General features: G+C 39.3%; 2 protein-coding genes across 7 annotated transcripts in view; both read right to left on the bottom strand.

Moving 5' to 3' along the window:
* The window catches only part of rerea (arginine-glutamic acid dipeptide (RE) repeats a), a 133,665-nt gene extending 132,767 nt beyond the window's left edge, over positions 1–898 (bottom strand). For both annotated transcript variants that reach the window (XM_036008509.1, XM_036008510.1), the window contains exon 1: positions 572–898. The gene's annotated coding sequence lies outside the window, so the exon portion shown is untranslated. The remainder of the gene's footprint in view (positions 1–571) is intronic.
* A 2,399-nt stretch (positions 899–3,297) lies between these two features.
* Positions 3,298–16,154, bottom strand: eno1a (enolase 1a, (alpha)). 5 transcript variants are annotated; one of them, XM_036008058.1, is made up of 12 exons: positions 16,133–16,154; positions 10,915–11,009; positions 8,961–9,056; positions 8,432–8,490; positions 7,914–7,983; positions 6,916–7,049; positions 6,519–6,741; positions 5,150–5,347; positions 4,426–4,627; positions 4,212–4,320; positions 4,000–4,058; positions 3,298–3,808 (listed from the first exon to the last, which is right to left on the bottom strand). In XM_036008058.1, exons 2-12 carry the CDS (start codon positions 10,997–10,999, stop codon positions 3,745–3,747), a joined length of 1,299 nt encoding a protein of 432 aa, XP_035863951.1. In that variant the 5' UTR covers positions 11,000–11,009; positions 16,133–16,154; the 3' UTR covers positions 3,298–3,744. The 5 variants fall into 5 exon arrangements, with proteins under 5 accessions (XP_035863951.1, XP_031142196.1, XP_031142194.1 ...); XM_031286336.2 differs by lacking the exons at positions 8,432–8,490; positions 16,133–16,154 and adding exons at positions 8,744–8,802; positions 13,770–14,038; XM_031286334.2 differs by lacking the exon at positions 16,133–16,154 and adding an exon at positions 13,770–14,038.
* Between the last annotated feature and the right edge of the window lie 4,775 nt (positions 16,155–20,929).

The raw sequence follows: 20,929 nt of genomic DNA, 5'->3' as shown, positions 1-20,929 counted from the left end.
AACAATAATTGAGCACAAGTCAAGCACACAAAGACAGCAAGTTAGCTCCACCAGCTAACGTTTCCATGAGCTAATGACAATAGCTGAATGGGCTCAGGCTACTCCCTGTAACAGAGATACTACACTGGGTAACGTTAACGTTAATTCAAAATGGGAAAACGTTTGCTGTGAGGTATTGCAAGGTTACGTGCACGTTAAAACCACAAAGCGTTTAATAAAATGAAGTCATGGTGTGTGTGTGTTGCATGTGCTCTGTGCTAACCGGTGTCAACGAGCTGTTTGTATCCAGACATTACACTGCTCCTTGCTGGCATTACCCAATCAGTGCTAGTCACTGGCGCTAGCTGCTAACGTTAGTTCATGGTAACCAGCAACAGTAAGGGGCAAACAAGTATATTAGCTAACTAGCTAGCTGATGCTAATAGACAAATTAGCCAAATAGCTAGCAAGCAAGGGTGTACGTTAACGGTCCAACGTTTACAAACTATTCCTTCATATTTGTCATTTCTTGCTCGTTTGCTGATAAAGTCAAAGGCAAAGAAGACGACTGGTTGAAGCTCACATCACTTACCTTAAAGAGCTTGATCTACAACATCTGTGATTTGTTTGATGAGAAACTGCAACAACAAACAATAGCAGCAGCAGCAGCAGCAGGGGCAATTAGCCAACGTTAGTTAGCCAAGTGTCGCCACTACACAGAGTAGCACAGCAGCTGCAGTGCCACCTGTATATCTTCTCTAATGTAGCTATAACGGAACGGACCACGTTTGATATAATGCTGTCATAAATGATGGACTTGAGAATAAAGAGGGAGTAATCGTTGCCGGAATGCTCAGACTAGTGTGTGTGAGGGGCACTCAGCATGACAGCATCCTTCTTCATCTTGGGGTGAGAACAGTTGGGGGTTCTCAAAGTTCAACCGGTAAAATATCGTCACCCACTGGCCAAAGCTGGGAACATCCACACACAGAGAGAGAGAGAGAGAGAGAGAGAGAGAGAGAGAGAGAGAGAGAGAGAGAGAGAGAGCGAGAGAGAGAGGCGGTGTGGGAGTCCTCGGGGTGTCTATTCTGTAGCAACACTTGGTCTATCTTCATCCTTATGAACCTGTGATACTGCCAGACTATATTTGGACTGTCAGTGAGCCCAGAAGAATAGAATAGAATGGAATAGAATCTCTCTCAGGAGATTTGACTGTACTGCAGTATTGAGTATACAGTAAATAGAATAGATTGTTTACATTATAAGGCATAAAGTAAAGGAATAACATAATTGGAAGAACAATATGACAAAATCTAACAATGTTTTATCACAAAATAGAGTATAATATAATATAATTCCGTAATCAGGAATGAAATGCACCTGGACACATTATATAATAAAATAGAACAGAAAAGTGTTAACACCTGGCATCGCAGAACAGCAGAATTGAATAGGAAGGGTAGACACAAAAAATAACATAATAAATTAAGAACAATATAGCAGGAGAATAAAATAGAATACTTGGGAGATTTGAGTAAATTGCAGAATTGAATATAATAAAAGAGACACATTACTATTATGTTATGTATATGGGTCCACACATGAGATGACATAGTGACAAATGTAAATTTCATCACAGAATAGTTTTAGGAGAAAGCAGCAGCAATCTTTCACGACTGCTCATTCAAACAAATGTTTTATAACAGCAGAAGCAATCATCCTCTTCCCTAGAATTTGGATGCTGTTTTCTATTTTCAGCACTTTTGACTGGGAAGGGGTGTACAGGTGGAATAGAAACACTGGCAAATACGTTTTGCCAGTTCATTTTTGAATAATTCTTGCCACATAGCTCTAAAAGATGTGAACTTATCAACAGGGTTTGGACATTATCTGTTTGATGAAGTTGTTTTTATGTTAAACCAAGCTGCAGTTAAAGCTAGCAGCACCTATATTACTAATACAATACACAATCTGTGTCTTCTCTGCAACTGACCAGCACATGTTTACTATGGCCAATAAAAGAAGAATGCCTTTATTCACAATTTTCACTCTGTTAGTACAGTTGCACACACATTGAACACAGCTGAATTACAAACATGCTCAGGACCTATACATGCTAAACACACTAATGGAGAGATGTCAGAGTGAGGGGGCTGCTCCTTGGAGGAGCACCCCAAGCAGTTGGCTCAAGAGCACCTTGGCAGTGCCCAGGAGGTGAACTGGCACCTCTCCACTTCAGTCTGTATGGGGGGCTTGAACCAGCAACACTTCAGTTTCTAACCCAGCTCTCTACAGACTGAGCTACTGCCATACCCAGTCCATTAAGTATCAGTTTGCTGATGATTTTAGGTGGCAAACTGCTAGTGTAACTTTCATAGGCTTTATATTTATATTGTTATATCCACAGAAACATGCCTATACGATTTGATGAAGCCCAATAAAGTCAACTTTAAATGCAATTTTGGTCTAAATTCTTTTCTGCAAGGAACATGTCAGTAAAGTGTACTGCATATGTCTGACCACTAGATGGCAAAGGTCTCAAGGAAAAGAAATGAAGCATTGCAGTTTCTTAGAAACTCATGTATTTTAGGCTATAATCGACACTGTGATATCAATTACAAGTCACCCCTCTCTTATTCTTTTGAACTTTTCTGTAAAAAATATAGTCCATTGTAGTGTGAAGATGTGTTGCTAAAGGAAATCTGCAGCAGATGATAGTCACAGGTTGTTTATAGACTCTGTAATATATGCTAGGTAGTTTCTTTGTACCAGTGATTTGTAATACATCTCCTTGGTGACGGCTAAACAATGGAGGCAGGTTCAGACAGGGCTCACACAAAGTAAATTGGTGTGGCACAGACCCAGCTGGCAATCCCCCCTGGTACCATACCACTGGTGAATAGCCCCTCATTTATCTTGGCAAGGCTCAGTACAAAAAGAGCTTGCAGAGAGCTTCTGGATTCTTTTACCCAGGGGGACAGAAATGGCTTCCCCGACCACTGAGCTCATGTTTCTGCCTCTCAGTGGCACTCAGATTACATCACACACTTCACACAGACAGGAGCAGTTACTGAAAGAGCGGCCCTTTACTGCAGATACTCTCCTTTTCTCTGTAAGTAAACTATGAATCCTAAATGATTCGTGATCATAACCTTGTCATAAACTTGATAGTAATCAGTAATCATCATTATTATCTTTCAATTAATATTGGATTTGTTACATTGTAAGACTAAAAGTAGAACCCAATAATTGAAGCTCTAAAGTAATGCCACGATTTCAGTCAACACCTGAACATGTGGATAAAAAAGAAATCACCAAAATGTTTCAAACTATGTTGTTTATTTTTGCCAACACTTACAGCAACACAAGACTTTGTCAAATGCGACACATTGCACATACAGTACTGTCACTACTGCTTGAGGCAGAGCCATACTACAGTTACAGCAGCTCAAATACTCAGTAGAGGACCAAAAATCGCTAAAACTCACAAGAAGCTAAACTCTCTCACACAGTTACACGGACAAAAGATAGGGACCAACACTATTCAGGAGCTTAAGCATAGTTTGAGGATGAGCTGAGCTGTGGTTGTACTAGGACGTACTGTGGCTTTTCCACCCCACAGACCACAGACTTGGACCTTGGATTTCAGCAGTAATATCTCCATCTCTTTGTCCAGACAGGGAAGGCAACCTACTGTGGCGTATAATATATGTGTGGAGATTATTTATGAGCAGTGAACACAGAGGCCCAAGGAGGTGGACCAGCTCAGATGGGGTGCCTGAAGTTCTGGCCGGCGAAACGGGCCTTGTCTCCGAGCTCCTCTTCAATCCTGGGAGAGAGTGATGACATGATTATTAAAATAGATAGATTAATAGCCTGGTAAAATCTGCAATATTGTGCATCTAAAGAGCGATGAACACACAACTCATACTGTTGATAAAGTTCAGTTTAACTGTAAAAATGTGACCAAGCTTTAATTTAGCCATCAGAAATACACATATGTTTTTGGTCACGACTCACCTGAGCAGCTGGTTGTACTTGGCCAAGCGCTCAGATCGGCAAGGTGCACCTGTCTTGATCTGGGAAAGAAATGAAATGACATATAAGGCCCAATCTGTAATATAAAAACTATACCTATGGTACAGTTTGAATAGTCAGCTAGATCTCAGATCTCATTAGTGACGCCATGCTAATGAAATTAATGTAAAATGACTTGTCTGTTAAGGTTTTACCTGTCCAGTGCAGAGACCGACCACCAGGTCAGCGATGAAGGTGTCCTCTGTCTCTCCAGAGCGATGGCTGACCATCACGCCCCAGCCGTTGCTCTGGGCCATCTTGCAGCTAAAAGAAAGACACATATAAGCCATGTTAGCCAGCTTATACCGTAGTTACTATCTTGGTTTTCGGCAACAAGTGTAATCACACTGCTCTGTTGTTGACACTCACGCCTGCAGGGACTCTGTGACGGAGCCGATCTGGTTGACTTTAAGCAGCAGGCAGTTGCAGGACTTTTCAGCCACACCCTTGGCGATGCGTTTGGGGTTGGTGACTGTGAGGTCATCGCCCACCACCTGGATGCTGGTGCTGGCTGTGAATTTGGTCCACGCCTCCCAGTCATCCTGGTCAAAGGGGTCCTCAATGGACACCACTGTTAGAATGGGAAGAGAGCAGTGTTTCAGCCATTCATAAATCCAAAACGTCAGCACTGATTAAGAAGCCACTGATCAATAGTTATTTTCTACAGAATCCTTAAACCTGCAATGACCACTTGGTGGTAGCAGAATCAAGCTGCTAAATGCTCCACTATGTTCACCAGCTAGCTGCTAAATTGTACAGTAGTGTACAATGGGGGTTTTTTGCGTTTTTGCTGAAAACAGCTGCCTGCTGCGGCCCAAACCAATGATTATGAGAGCTATGAGTGAACCAAAACATTACATTTGCGGACACAGACAGCATATGCACATACAGTTCTATTTATACTCTATTGTATGTCTGCACAGGCCCACATGTTGTTTGTACATGTCCTCACATGTATCATTTGAGTCCTTTATGCTTTGCCTTTATCTTGTAAAATTAAATTGCTCTCTATAATATCTTTGAAATGTTGCATCTTTGAAAACAGTAGCAGTTTTAGGGCTGTTAAGAAGAGGGGTATGTGTTAAAAACCCACCGGGATAATCTTTGACAAAGCTCCTGTAGAGGTCAGCCAGCTGGTCAGGGGAGATGTAGCGGCTGGGGTCGTCAGGAGACTTGAAGTCCAGGTCGTACTTGCCACCCTTGTAGAACTCAGAGGCAGCCACATCCATGCCAATAACGATCTTATCGGTGTAGCCGGCCTTGGCGATGGCATTCTTCAGCAGCTCCAGAGCTGAGACAAAAACATACTACGATTTGAGCTAATAAAATCCCAACATTCACTTGTCACAAATGAGTCACCTCTTAAGACTCTGCTCCACTGGGGCATTTGCCATATCAGCACCTTGAACTGACACTGGAGTCAAGAGGCTGGAGTCAGTGCATTCGTTACTGAGTTTAGGCCCTAATTTAGAAACCAGATGTCGGCCAAAGGGTGACATGATAACTTCACTTCCTTGGGAGGTCTAAGAATGTAACGCTTTTCAAGACTAATCACAAAGTAACAACTTTCTATGATCAACTATTTCCTGACTAGGGCTGGGTACTGTTCACATTTTTTCCGATACAGGTATCGAAACCTGAAAATCAGTTCTGGTACCCAATGGTAACTTTTTTTTTGGTCCTTTCCCCTCTGTAATAACAAAAAATGTACTTCAGCTGTAAAAATAATTCCAAAACTATTCATCCTATTTACTTAGAAAAAGTTATTTATTTAGAAGATTTTACACACCACACAAAATAAAACACGTCCCTCTCCCCTCCCAAACCAGTCCCTACAACCTATTAAATCAAGTAAGTATTAATTTCTCACAAAGAACTTTTATTCTTGTATTTGTATCTTTTTTTTTTAGCCCGTTTTTATTTTCTATCTCGTTTTAACTGCTCTTTAATGTTTTATGTAAAGCACTTTGAATTGCCTTGTTGCTGAAATGTGCTATAGAAATCAAGTTACCTTGCCTTACAACCTCGAGCCTGTCAGTCAGTCAACAGGGCATAGAGAACACTGGTGTGCCTGCCTTTCCCAGAGGAAGTGTAATTGCACCGCTATCGCTTTCGGCTCACCATTCATATTATATTGCAGCAAACGTGCGTGGAGTTTTGAAAAGTGTAATGACACTTGCAACCGCTTAACCGGCTCGCCCTTACCCGCTCTCAGGTACCGAAATTTGGCATTGTTTGATTTAACGTGAATCGGTCCTCGGTAGTACCGACGTAATTCGGTCGGTACCGGTACCCAAAAAAGTACCGATTCCAGTACCCAATCCTGACAAATGAAAACAACCCTACAACAATGTCCTAAAATAACAATTAATGTATTCAGCTGGATCTCAACTCTGTTGTCTTGTAATGGAACTCTGATTGTTAAACAGTGGTTATGGCTCTGATTTAATGTTTCCTCTCACCTTCCTTGTTCTCCAGGATGTTGGGGGCAAAGCCTCCCTCGTCTCCTACATTAGTGGCGTCCTTGCCATATTTCTCCTTGATGACATTCTTCAGGTTGTGGTAGACCTCAGCACCAATACGCATGGCCTCCTTAAAGGTGCTGGCTCCCACAGGCAGGATCATGAACTCCTGCATGGCCAGCTTGTTGCCTGCATGGGAGCCGCCGTTGATGACGTTGAAAGCCTGAAAGGAAGAAGAGAGGATCGACTTTCAGCCTAATGGAATCACAACTGAATGTATGATTCTTTGGATCAAACATTAGCGGTCATGTCAGTTAGGCCTTAATGCTAATAAGAGGCCGTTAGTTTCTATAAAGCCTGTGGTACATGACTTAGATTATTTCACTGTCATGCTCACAGGGACAGGAAGGATGACTTCAGGGTTGCCAGCCAGATCAGCGATGTGGCGATAGAGGGGAACACCCTTCTCTGCTGCACCAGCCTTGCACACAGCCAGGGAGACGCCCAGGATGGCATTAGCACCAAACTTAGCTGAGGGAGGGTAGACAAATATTTCAATATATTGTGAATATTGTGGGTAGACTGCATTTATGAAACACTAATGTCTTCTGATATCTATATTCTTTGAGCAAAAATCAATAATGCATGACCTTAAAATAATTAGAACTGACTTTTCTGTTGCGTAAACACAATGTATGAGTGCCTATTCATGTTTCTGTGGTATTTTAAAAATGTCTGTGTCCAAAATCACTCCCTTGTTCACACATTCACTACATAATAGACACTCAGTAGTTCAGCAGTGAGTGGAGATTTCTGGCAAGTTTCCGTTTCGCATCTATAAAATGTGAAGTACTGCACTTGTTAGCAGAAAGAACTGTACATGCCATGGACGTTACTTAAAAAAAATAAAAAAAATAAATAATGTGTACTATAAAGTGGATACATTTCACACTTATTATTTATCACGGTATATGTAATTGTATATCGCAATATCAACATATATGAAGACATAAAACATTTTCTGGAGAGAAACTGTTTATGGATATTATAACCAGGGAGGAATTTTTTGTTTGGTTAATATCATATGACTAATCAAGATACTTCATCACATTGATGCAGAAATCTTATTGTCATAAAACAGTTCTGCTTATTGTACTTGCAACATTTCTCACAATGTCCTAATATACCCAGGGATATTAATAAATGTATGGCTAAATCTCTAAATAAAATGACAGTACTATAAATGTGATGTACATATAAATAGTTTTATTCCCAAACCCTTCCTGAAAGTAAATAGATTCTATTATATTGATAATATAATATTATTAATTATATCTCACAAAACTCTGCACTGATATTGTCAGGCCAGTTAGAGTGCATAAAGTAGCATCTTACACTTGTTTTCTGTGCCATCCATGTCCAGCATCAGCTTGTCGATCTTGCCCTGCTCAATAACGCTCACGTCCTGGATTAGACAAAACATGACAAGTTATATTGTACGTTTGGAAACAAACGATTAATAACTAGGTTTAATTCTGGCTAGTTAGTTTAGAAAAACACACTCAAATAATGTTAAAATAATCACAGCATCTGAGAATTATATCACTGAAGCTCTGCTAATGCATCGGTTTATAGATACTTAAGATATATAATTTTTTATAAATAAACAATGAGGTCAATGTTAAATAGGAACAACAAACAACTGCTTAACATGTCAATTTTATGCAATGTCTGTTTTAAAAATCGTACAGTTAGTCACTTGGCGATTGTCAGTACTGCTGCCAATGTTACAGATATTTTTCTGTTGTATTTTCAAAATACATAAATAATGAATTCAAGAAACTGATCAAAGCTTGGTTTGGGCTTGTGACACTAGCACACAGTAATATTAGTCAAACAACAAATGGTCCTACCTTGCTAACCAGTGCAGGTGCAATTGTTTTATTGATATTCTCTACAGCTTTTGAGACACCTGCAAGGGACAAGCAGACCATAACTGACTCAGACAGGAGAAGACCATGCAGAGCAGGCGGGACAGATGACCACAGAGTAAAGTAAAATATTATTAAGCCTTCTATGATTGTGCTCATTATTTTTTTCTCTTTAGATCTGTGAACATCTGCTAGTGCCTGTCAAGGTTAGTTTCCAAAGGCAAAGCCATTCTTCATGCTGCTGTGCGCACTGATATGTAAGAGAGTCATCCTGTTATTTCACACTTTATTTACCTGGTTACACAATGCAGGGGCCAAGAATTCATTTACATATTTAACTGCTCTTTTGACTCCTAATAGGAGGAAGAAATATGGAAAGTAAATGGAAATAAAGAAGGAAGAATCAGGGACAGACAACAGAATGTATAGTAGTTTTGAAAGGACATGAAAGATAGCTACAGAATAGACGTGAGCAGAAAGTTTAGAGTGGGAATCAGTGAAGACGGCTTACCTTTGCCCATATAGCGTGTTTTGTCATTGTCACGGAGCTCCAGAGCCTCATAGATGCCTGTGGAGGCACCGCTGGGCACTGCAGCTCTGAAAAGACCTTGGAGACACAGAGGACATTTTGCAACAGTCATTTCCTAAAGTGCTGTGTCATGTCCAACAAGCCAGCAAAGGACTCACTGCAGTTTGATTCATGTTGAAATGTAATTTTCCATATCACCCGTTACTGTGACAACCATAACTGTAAACTATGTGATTACTCTGTGATACTTATACAAAATGTCTGACAAGGCATTAAAGAAGAATTTTACTGCTGGAAAGAGGGTCTATTTTTAATACAACGGGGCTGTCGATGCATTCGAATGGCGCAAACATCCCGAGAAAACAGAAAAGAAGCTGTGATATTCCCTCTCGCTTAAAAAGGTAGAAACCTACAACTACCAGAATGCACTGCACCGCACTGGACCAATTAAAGCTCCCTCTGGTGGGTGACATATTAAAAGCTTGTCGAGCTTGTCCGTATTGACTAGTGATAGACCGATTCGGGCTGATTAATGCCATTTTGAAATGATCGGTATTGGCCAATGCCTGCGCTCACAAGCCCGAAAAATTTCTGCAGACACTTCTGTGATGCAACAGTGGGAGACAGGCTGCCAACGGAGCATGTGCAGTGCATCGGTGGAAGGATGCCAAGCCACGCCCATACATTAGAGGATAGCCATTTTGGATTCAACCAAGTGAGGAGAAATTGGGGATGAGCAAAAATCTATTTAGTTTGCTCAGTGGACCGGCAGAGATGGTGTGAGTCTGAGGGGATTTAGGGCTTAGCCCAAGGGTTCAGGCTTAGCAAATCATCTGCATCAAGACATCACCTTGCTGCAGCTGGCAGAGCTGGCAACAGTCCATCAGGCTATAAATTGAACTGGCGTACTGTCACATCATAATAACATTTTATGTGGATAAAAACCATGGCCCAAATACAAAACTAGAGCATAAAACAGAAACAGTGACTGTAAGTGTCCAGATTACCTGAGCTACTGAAATGATATCGTTTAAAAAACAAGCATAGGAGATTTTCTGGTATGACTGTGACCAAGAGGCAAGCTGGTTACATAACACAGCAAAACACAGATTTGCTCTGGGTGCAGCACACTCGCTTTGATCTGCGCCGTTAATGATGCCAAAATAGGCCTGGCGGACTTAAAAGGGAATCTTGTAAAAACAAACAAAAGGAATAAAGGTGCTATTTACAGTAAACTGGAGCACTTAGCAAACATCCAAAAAGATGACAGGGCTGCAGAATAGAGCAGCCAATTTCCAGCCAATGTGTTCAAGACAGTGTAACCTGTTCCACTCAATTCCATGTCAATAGTCATTGAGGTTGCTTCATTAACATTCTCAGGACATTTCATTGGGTTGAGCTGATCTTTTGTTTTAGCGCTCAGAACAGAACAGCTCGCCAAAAAAACTTCAATCAAAGTCAAGCTATTAGTTAATTGGATGAATTGATCTCAACTGTAGCCAGACATGTCAAACATTGCAGAGTTTGGATGTTTCATGCTCTGCAGCTTCATTATGTGATCTAGCGTACAATTAGGTGAGGGAATACTGTAGATATAATTTACACAACATCTCTACCTTGCATGCAATATCAAGGATTCAACTCAACTCAGAAGTACCTACTGTATGAGTAGTATGAGTACTGTACTGTATCTTTGCTCCCAAACAGGAACCATTACAGTAACAGTGCTGTAGAGACAGTGTGATATTACAGGAGCTATTTTCACACATCCACCATCTGATCTGATCCACTCAATTCAAATTACCTGTTAAACTATGTGTAGAGGTTGAACATGCACTAACATTTTATTTGTAACAACCAGCTAGTTGTGCCACCCTTGACCACCATTTCTAAACTCAGAAAGTAGATGAAAACATATATATTAATTGTACAGTACCTTTCTTGGTGTACAGATCAACTTCCACAGTGGGGTTGCCACGAGAGTCAAAAATCTCACGAGCGTGAATCTTCAGGATGGACATGGTTCTGGATCTGTAGATAAAACGACAGGGAAAAGACATCAGTATAGTGCTGCTCCACAGGCCAAGCAGACAGACGGCTGCACTGTTACTTACTGAATTTAAGCTTCAAGTCAAAACAGTGAGTTGGCAATAAATAAAATGCACAATGAAGCACGCTGGACAAAATGTAATCTAATTTATAGCTTGAGTTTGGAGATAGAGGAATTAACCGTCTAATGGTTTCTTTAATTCAACATATATATGAGCCGTGCACACCTCCGGAACCGACTGATGTAGACTGGCCAGGATAACAGATATATTAGTCACAAAAGGGCGTGGCTTATGAAGCAATCTCTGCAAGCAGGGGTGGTTCCTTTTTAAAAGGAGGGGCCAGGCTGGGGCCACATGCGATTTTAGGGGTACCAAATATATAAAGTGTTACATACCACCAACCCTCCATAGATTTGGTTCTACAATAGACTAACAATATACATATAACAATAAACACAAGAATAATCATTCAGTCCTAATCTACATTTTATGTATCACTGCATATGAATAATATCCCCTCTTTGGGGATAAAGGTGGGGTTAAAATGTATGAAAATATTTGCCACAGTTAGGGGGGCCAGAGGGGTCGAGGCTTAATATTATGGGGGCACTGACCACCCTTGCCCCCTCCCTAGAACCATCCCTGTCTGCAAGTCCATTCAGTTTTCTTAATATAATGGATTACAAAGCAATATTGCAAAATGCTTGCAAAACTGAGTTGAGAAACAGAGAACTCTTGATAACAGTAGTGAAAGGTTACTATACGCAACAGCAGGTGAATGATTTGGCACAATACATGTTTGGCTTCTTTTTGTCCAAGTTGTACTGTACTGATATGGGTTAAAGTCCTGAGTAGTGGTGTAATCTCAGTGAGCCTTCGTTATCTCTCAAAATTCCAGTACTGGAGGTCAGAAAAGGTTTTATGCAGACAGTCTGGCCATGACTCTTGATGTGCCATTGATTTCCATTTGTTTTATCTAACTTGCCCTGTATCCATGCACTTACTTGCTCATCTACCCACTCAGAATGCATGAGTGAACTTTGAGTACAGCCTCCATAGTTAAACTAGAGTACAGCAGAATCAATGGAAAATCCTCTGTCCTTAAAAGTCTATGTGGAAACTTGCCACTGGCAACAGCAAAGAGGCAAAATCACCTATCCAGACACACACACAGACCCTCCTCTTCAGCTAAATGGAAATATTTTACAGTTGACTGGGGCTGGGTATTGGACCTCAATACTAATACTATTGACTAATAGTCCATGATTTAAATAACATTTTTAGTTTAGGCTGTTTTATCTAGGCAAAGTTCTTGTAAAGTTGTGTTGTTTTTAGAATGTTGGCTTCTTCTGTTAATATGAGGAATGTATAGAAAAACCTGCTAAAGTAAGGTATGCAAAAAGGTACAGAATGGTAACCGAATCTCAGAGGTTTCAGCTGATAACCCCCATATTAAAATTCACCACCCCTACTGAATTGGTAACAGAAACAACATTAGATCAATATATGAACCCAAGCAAAAATGCCCAAAATCTCCAACTTCCAGCAATTGTGAGGATGCATCCTCACGCAATTACTTATCTTTTGAGATCATAAACTAAATATCTTTGGGTTAAGCTTGTTGTAGAAAAAAGCTATTTGAAATAATTATTTTCTGCCATTTTATTGATTGATAAATCAAGAGAGTAATCGGCCAGATTGATCAGTAATGAAAATAATTGTTAGTGGCAGCCCTAACATATAATACATACACTATGTTTCTGTCATGGATGTCTCACATGCACATACAGTCAATTTCTATTCCTTTTTTTTTCACTGCCAGATTAGTGCATACAGTATGTGAAGAGCAAGGAGGTAAGCTGGTGGCACAAAATGGCACCCACAGATAAATAAATAATTGAGGATTGATACCTGATATATGTGTACGTATGCTAGTTTGGCTTGATCCTCAATTAAGCTACAATAGGATTTGCCAGCAAGCCATATCAGTATGCTAACAATCTGTTTAATTCATTTATTTAAAAAATACCTTTAAAACTGCATTAATACACTTTACAATCTACCTAACTGAGTGACTTGATAAAAGTATCATCTGCGTCTGTAAAGTAGAGAAATGACTAACCATCACAAAGAGACACACTGAGTGTAATTTTACAACGTAAAGTAATTTTCCTACAACCTGTGGACACACCCCCACGTCTGCTGCAAGCAACTGTTGAGTTAGCTCACTGCCTGAGCATGAGCCAGCATGTGTAGCCAGTCTTTACAGTAAAAATGACTTCACAGTCCTTTACAGCTTTGGACAAAAAATACACAAATAACGTTAATTATGATAGCGGTTCTTTAACAAGGAAGGAGACTGCTCGAAGTTGGACTTGCAACTTGACGCTCTTTTTCCCCACACACCCTGCAGCTCTAAATGGAGTGTCATCTCGCCAGCTGACGGCCTGATTTAAAAATAGACGGTGGGCTGCAAACTATAAGCCACAAAACCAACAAGTGAGAAATATGATGGTGTCTATAATCAACGATAATAAATTTTAAAAAAAAATCCGCTAACACAATGACAATACTTTGAGGTTACCGTCGTGTAAGAGGAACATCATGTAGGCCTACACATTTATAAATGAAGAAAAGTAGTTATAGCACACACTGTCTTAGAATAGGCTCTTTAAATCTTAATAGACTGTCCTATACAAAATGTGCATATAAAAAGCAGAAATAACGATATCAAAGTTACCTTTTCCGGGCCTAACTGTGTGCAAGGGCAGTGCTGTCTCTCTCTCGTGCGGGCAAGCGGAGAAGGCGCTCGTGACGTTTCGGGCTCAATGATAAGTGTACGGAATCAGGAAGGAACGGGCAACGGAGCGACGCCATTGGCTGGGACTGGCTCACGAGGCAGACTAGTGCGAGGAAGGATGCACGTCCACTATCACATCACATCCCAAAATGAGGACGAAGAGGATGCGGATGTTTTAAATCTTTGCAAAAGCATCACTTTTGAAAAAAAAACAACAACATATAAACATACAGAACGCAAGAATGTTTGATTTGAGGTGAATTATGGAAAATTGAATTTTTTTTCGTGTGAGGATGAAAGAGGCAGTATGCGGAAAGATGACGCATTTTGAGTACGTGCAGAGAAGCAGGCAGGGATCTCCGACGCAGTGGTTAGTTGTTGGTCACATGTCACTTGCGGTCACGTTTTTTGGCAATGACTTTTCTTTTCCCATCACGAATATAAAAAAGGTGTGTGTGTGCTTTCTTAAAATGTCAAACACCAAGAAAGCGTTGATGTGGTGATTTGCAAGTCAGAATATGTCTAGACATCTAGAGTGAAAATACAGGTTGAAAAATGAACCTTAGTTTCAACAGCATTTTAACAAATAGTAGCCTACACTGGGCCTACCGTTTACATGACATGCTTCACAAAATAGGCTATATCTAAATGCTGCTGAAACATTCTGGAGCCCTATGTATAACTTAGACATCTAAAACTTTCACTTTTCAACCAAATGCATCCCAGTTTGGGCTAGGCGTTTTTGATCTGCAAACCACCACATCAGTGATTAATGGGAACCTTGTGTTAAAATACACTATGATCCCAGAATAAACCCATTTAAGATGTTTCTGCTTTTTATTGTAACCTATGTGTTTTAAAACTTGTTTTCCCTTCAGAGTATAAAAATATGGAGCTACTTGCATTTGCACAATTAAGTATTTTAAAGGGTGACTGCACCGGTAATGTATGTGGACATTGACGTAATGAATCAAAACATGAGTGAATAGTGGGTTTCCCCCTACACATCTGTCTCATCAGTACAGGACATGGTTTCATGCAGCTGCGCAGTGCAGTGGGAGCCAGCAGCATCCATGACAGATCAGAGCTGCTGGAGCTACAGTGTAATGATGAAAGCCTGCTGCAGTGACCTTCACTCTTCTGTCAGTGTTAAATCCAACTGCGCCATCTGCTGCCCACATGCTCTCATTAAAATGTCTGCAACAAGTTCCTGCAGCAGACGTGCAAGTTTGAAAGGAGTTCCTTATAAATATAAGGGTTGAGGAATATATTGACTCAGTATTTTTATCCAGTACCTATTTCTTCCATTTTCTTTTTCAAATAAAATGTATTTTCTTTTAATTTGAATGTATTTTCTGAATGAGCTGGTGTATTATAGCAGTTATATTGACAGCAATGGGGAAATATCAAAAATAAACTTCATGTAGTCTACTCTGGGCTGAGATTTGTGACTATATGATTTAAGGTCTGGTGTGGAAAAATATTCAAAACATTTATTTAATTAAAAAGTAGCAATACCACACTAAAAAAATTCTAATTTAAAAGTAAACATTCTGCATTCAAAATCTTACTTAAGTAAAAGTAGAGGTATTAGCATCAAAATGTACTGAAGTAAAAGTACTCATTATGCAGAAGGTCCTTGTAAGTGTATTATTATTATATTATTATTTTATTGTAGCTTACTACTAGATCATTATGGATGGATTAATATGTGAGCAGTATTTTGATGTTAAAGTTGGTTGAACAAATTTGACTACTACTTCATATACTGTTGTTTAATCTATAAGAATGCATTATATTTATAAACTGATCATATGTTTTGAATGTAAAAGTTTAATCTGCATAGTAATTATTGTCAGTATTGTCGTCAGATAAATGTAGTGCAGTATAAAAAAATTGAATATTCTTTTCTGAAATTGGAGTTGAAGTATAGCATAAAATGAACAGTAAGTACAAGAAGCTATAAACTGTTCTTAGACAGGCCTACAGTGCTTCAGTAAATGTACTTCCTGTTTTCCTCTGTTCCATGTAAGTAGACATTAAACACCTAGGGTCTTTCACTGTTGGTCAGACTAGAATATCACTTTAGGCTCTGGTAACTTGTGATGAGCATATATATTTTTGTATTTTGTAGACTGAATTGGTATCACATAATCAATACAACAATTTAATGATTAGTTGTTAGGATAATTATTTATCAAAGAATGGACAAAAATGTGGCTGGTTTGCTCAGTGGGTAGAGCAGGCACACATATACATAGAGGTTTATACCTCGACGCAGAGGTCCAGGTTTCGAGACCGACCTGTGACGATTTCCTGCATGTCTTCCCCTTTTCTCACCTAGCTGTCCTGTCCGTTAAAGGCGGAAAAGCCCCCAAAAATAATCAAAAAAAAAAAAAAGAATGAACAAAAATCACTGGAGTTCTCTTTTAGTTCGTTTTTACTTGCGCAAGCAGAGTCAATTTTACAGCACCCAGTAAGTAGGCCTACAGAAAAAAATGACTGACTGTCTGTTCACAGCAGTGTCTTTTTTATAACAATCAGGGAGTGTATTACAAAGGAGATACTGTCTAATTATCTCTGGTCAGTCCTCCACATGCGCTCTGCCCTCAGGGGGATTCTGTGCTTTTCACAAGGTCAGTTAGCTCTCATGATTATGTCATGAGAGGCAGAAATAATTTGCATTTACTTCAAGCAAATAGTTTTAACACTTAAAAGAAAAGTAAGCATAACTTTTCTAACATTAATTGAAAGTAAAAATACTTTTTTCTTCTTTTTCACAGCAGGCTTTTTGACCTGTCATAGTATAAAAAGCACAGGTGTTACTAATACAAGTAACAATCTGTTGTATACATGTCCCAGTAAGCCACGACAGTGTGACACTAAGCCAGCATGTACAATACCAGGACTCTGAAACTGAAACATTAATAAGTTGTAAGCCAGAATATTTTTTTGTCTCTTTTCCCATGTTTCTGGTCTGGCAAAATGCAAAAAAAGGGAAGGCAGACCCATTAAACCAATTTAGTAATGACTTACTAACTTTTATTAGAAAGTGAAATTTGTTGAATTTGCCTCCAGCCTGTCTCCTGCAGTATCTGGAGATTCTACCACCTGTGTGAAAGGCTGCTTCTGGCCCTGACTGTTTTCTGGCCACCTGTGAAATGGTTGGAGGCATCAGCACTGCCACTCTGCTAATTTGTTGGTCAACATTAGAAAGCTGCACCATGATGTGAAAGAGTTGGTGATCTGTAGCATGTTGCTATCAGTCAATGTGAAATATTTTCCAATAACCAACACACCAGCCCCATGATGTCAGGCAGCCAGGGTGGAGGGGTGGAGGCCAAGCCAAAGCCAAAGCTGCATATGTTTTAGGAATTGGCTAAATATGAGCTCCTCCATATGCCCTCTGGCTCCAACAAATCCCCAACAAATCCCCAGTTCAGGAATCTACACCTGCTGTGATATTGTCTGAAAATATGACATGCATACATTTCCATTGCTATGATGATGATGACAGTAATATCCCATTCTTCAGAGAAAGTCTTCGTCATACAGTATGTCCTTGTAAAAACGTCATTTCCACTGCTGAGCTGCCCAAAGCTTAAGACTCCAGTGGAGCATTTTTAGTGGCTCAGTGGTTGTGCTGGGCAGCTTCCAGGTGTGGACGTGTGCAACTGAGCGAGCAGGGTGTTCCTGGAAAGAGCCTTCATGCTCAGTGGACCCTGGTTAAAAATAGTAAATAAGAACTTAAGACCCATCAATTCATTCTACAGTGTGCTTAAATTTTCACCCAGTCTCTTCTGGTTCAAACAGTTCCTAAAATATAGAAATATACCACCATTCTCCCTGTGGCTAAATGTAAGAACCCTAAGATATTGAATGATTTTAGACCATGTAGCTCTCACCTCACTGGTGATGAAAACCTTTGAGAAACTGGTTTAGCAGGAGATACTGAGGCAGGTTGAAGGTCAGTTCCCACTTCAATTTGACTATAGAGCAGGCAGAGGTGTCGATGATGCAACACTTACTTCAATTTAAAATTTCTTAAATTTCTTTGTTCAACATCTGGAGGCCTCAAAAACCCACTTGACTTGACTTGACCACATTTAATACCATCCAGCTGTATCTACTTGCTGCATATTTTAATGTGAACTTACATTAAATCTTGTTGGCTGGATTGTGGATTTCTTGTCAGACAGGTCACAGTGCATCAGGGTTGATGGTGTCTTATCCTTTAAATTATTTTCTTCCACTGGTGCTGGTTCCCCACAGGGCTGTATCCTTTCACTATTGTAAGCCTTTTAAATAATGAGGGCAGTGTCCTGTAGTTGATGACTACACTACTTGGTGCAAAGAGTTTTATTTATCGATAAATGTATCCAAGACATGGTTATCGATTTCCGTAGGCTCCAGCCCAGCCCAGCGTTACACATACTGTCGTTCAGGAGAAGGATATTGAGATTGTTTGTCAATATAAATACTTGAGAACCATTATTGATAATACATTATGTTTTGAACCCAACACCGACGCTGTTTGTAAAAAAGTCCAGCAGAGGCTTTTCTTTTTGAGAAAAATGAAGTAATTCAATGTGTGCAATGTTTTTTTAACAAGTGACTTTGAGTCTGTGAAAAGCGCTATTTAAATTAAATTTATTATTATTATTATTATTATTATTAATTACTTTGTTTTATCAGTGTTTTATTGAGTCTTACGTTTTGCATGGTGGCGTTTTTGGTAAAAACAGGCTAGCAAGGCCACAGGTCAAAGTGGCAGATAAGGTGATCGGGATATTTATTGTAAGCGTGTCACCTGCAAGGCTCAACAAATTCTCAACTGCCCTAACCACCCACTCTTTGAGGAGTTTGGTCTCTTGCCCTCTGGCCGCCGTTTCAGAATGCCTAGAACAAGAACAAGGCGTGCCAGGGCTTCTATTATCCCTGTGGCCATTGAAAAGCTTAATTTATTTCATTAACTGCGGCTTTTCAGATCAAACATCAGATCAAATTTCCTTCGGGATAATAAAGTTGGAAATGGTTATTATCACCACATACAGAAAGAATATGACAATATATTCTCACTCAAGGACCTTTTTGGTGCAGAAAAAGAAAATACACTAACAATCATAAACAAAAGTAATTTAAAGGATTACCAGGTACTCCAGCATCATTGATCCATTTATGTTTAATCCCATTATCACCTTCATGTGAATAAATTAACCTAAATTCCTGATTAAGTGAATGACAAGACAAGGAAAGATAATATAAAATAAGATAAAAAAAAAAGGAAATTGTGACAAAGCAGCAGATAATTACAAAATGGTTGTATAATAGTTTAAATGATACTATATGTACAATGTGGAGGAGAAAACAGAGGCACAATGAAACATTTACAGGAAGTGGGTTAGGTTGGATTGGTGTTGAGGCATTTGTTAATAATGCGCAGTACAGCCAACACTTACTTTGAGACACCAGCAGTTTACAGTTAGAAACAAACACATTATAAAGCACAATGAATCTCTTCACCATCACCAATACGTGTTTGTATTAGGGGTTCACCAATTATTAACCTGGTTGATATTTGGCAACTTGCAGATTATCTACAGTATATAGGTGTTTAATTTAACAGACAATCAATAAAGTTAATTAATTACAAAGTGTGCTACTTTGGCTCCGCTACAGCTCTGTGTCTCTCCATCTGCTCCGGTTTCACTCAACACTTCAATAGTTAGTATATTATTTTGAAATGGACGTTTACTGTAGTTAAATTTAGTATTTTTTGTTTGTTACAATACCATTTACTTAAGATTTTTTATGCAAGAAGGGGCATTGCTACTTGTGTTGGAGTTTGTAACATGCCAAATCTTAATTTTGACTAAATGATTTTCATTTTTACTGTGCATTTCAGTTCAAAATATCGGTTATCGTTTTCATTAACTACTAATAATTGATATTGTTATCGGCCCTGAAAAACCAGTATCGGTAGAGCCCTAGTTTGTATGCATTTGTTTGTATAGTGGTTTCTGTGGCTACCGCATGTATGTATAGATGCAGATAAACATTTATAAGCACATACATATTTTCTTTTTATCTATGTGATATATAGGCTATGTATTGTCTCTTTGATATTTTCTGTTATATTGACCTATTCTTAATAGTATTCTCGCTAATTTAATCATCACATCGGACAACGTTTGCTCCCATCTCAGTGTTCAGATCAAACTGTTCTTCTTCTCATGGTTGATGGAAGTCACTGTACATACTGGATAAAAAGTCAAGTTACTGGGAGTCATATGGCTGGAATTGGCCTGTTAACTGCATCACCATCACACATCATCAAAACTAGATTATTAAGTAGTAGGTTCCCAACAGCGTACTGGAAGAAATTGGAAAAAAAGAGACATTTAGTGTAATAAATTCTCATCTGACTCATAAAAATACAAGAAGACACTACAAGTCAAATTCCGGATCCTTGTGATGAGGTGTCGTATCCATGGAGTTTGTTCATTGTTTCCTCTGTTGTAAATTTGATCCCACAGACAGCATATAGCTTTTGTTTTGTTTATTTTTTAAACTGTTTTGTCTCCTCTTCACCAAGACCAGCACAGGACACTGTACATACAACCTGCAGCTAAAACATATATGTCAAGCTTACCATACATGGGCTTAAATAAATACGCTTGCTCTTAGCCGGTACAACTACGTCATTTAAGCCCCTATAAGACCTTAAAAACTATTATTGTCCTTGAGGCAAACATAAAACTAGTGATTTAGGAAGAAGAAAGCTACGGTTCATTTCTAAGTGCTGGTGTAAACAGGTTGAGTGCAAAGGGCCATCAGACTTGTGGTTTCTTAATGATCTCAGACTTTGAGTTGAAAATGCTCTCCTGTCACTTCCACCGTAGTCAGTTCTGTTTTCTCCACCTGGGCTTGTTTAAAATAGTTTTTTTTATCATCCTTTATGATAATTAAACAAAAACAACTGGTATCAATGAAATGCAGGCCGCCGAAAGGCTGTAACTCCCGTCCAGAGAGGAAGGATGTGAGTGCAACAATGAGAGTCTTAAATCAAGGTGAGTCCTTTGATCATTTTATAACTCAAT

Source organism: Sander lucioperca, chromosome 12 (assembly GCF_008315115.2).
Source record: "Sander lucioperca isolate FBNREF2018 chromosome 12, SLUC_FBN_1.2, whole genome shotgun sequence".
NCBI classification, from domain to species: Eukaryota; Metazoa; Chordata; class Actinopteri; order Perciformes; family Percidae; genus Sander; species Sander lucioperca.
Note: the sequence above shows the minus strand (reverse complement) of the source record. Positions and strands in the feature narration are given on the sequence as shown.

Coding starts and splice junctions, on each gene's coding strand:
- eno1a (XM_036008058.1), bottom strand. CDS start 10,999: ATGTCCATCCTGAAGATTCACGCTCGTGAGATTTTTGACTCTCGTGGC. Junction 5,348..6,518: donor CATCCTGGAGAACAAGGAAG/GTGAGAGGAAAC, acceptor TTTTTGTCTCAG/CTCTGGAGCTGCTGAAGAAT. Junction 4,628..5,149: donor CTTTGTCAAAGATTATCCCG/GTGGGTTTTTAA, acceptor CCATTCTAACAG/TGGTGTCCATTGAGGACCCC.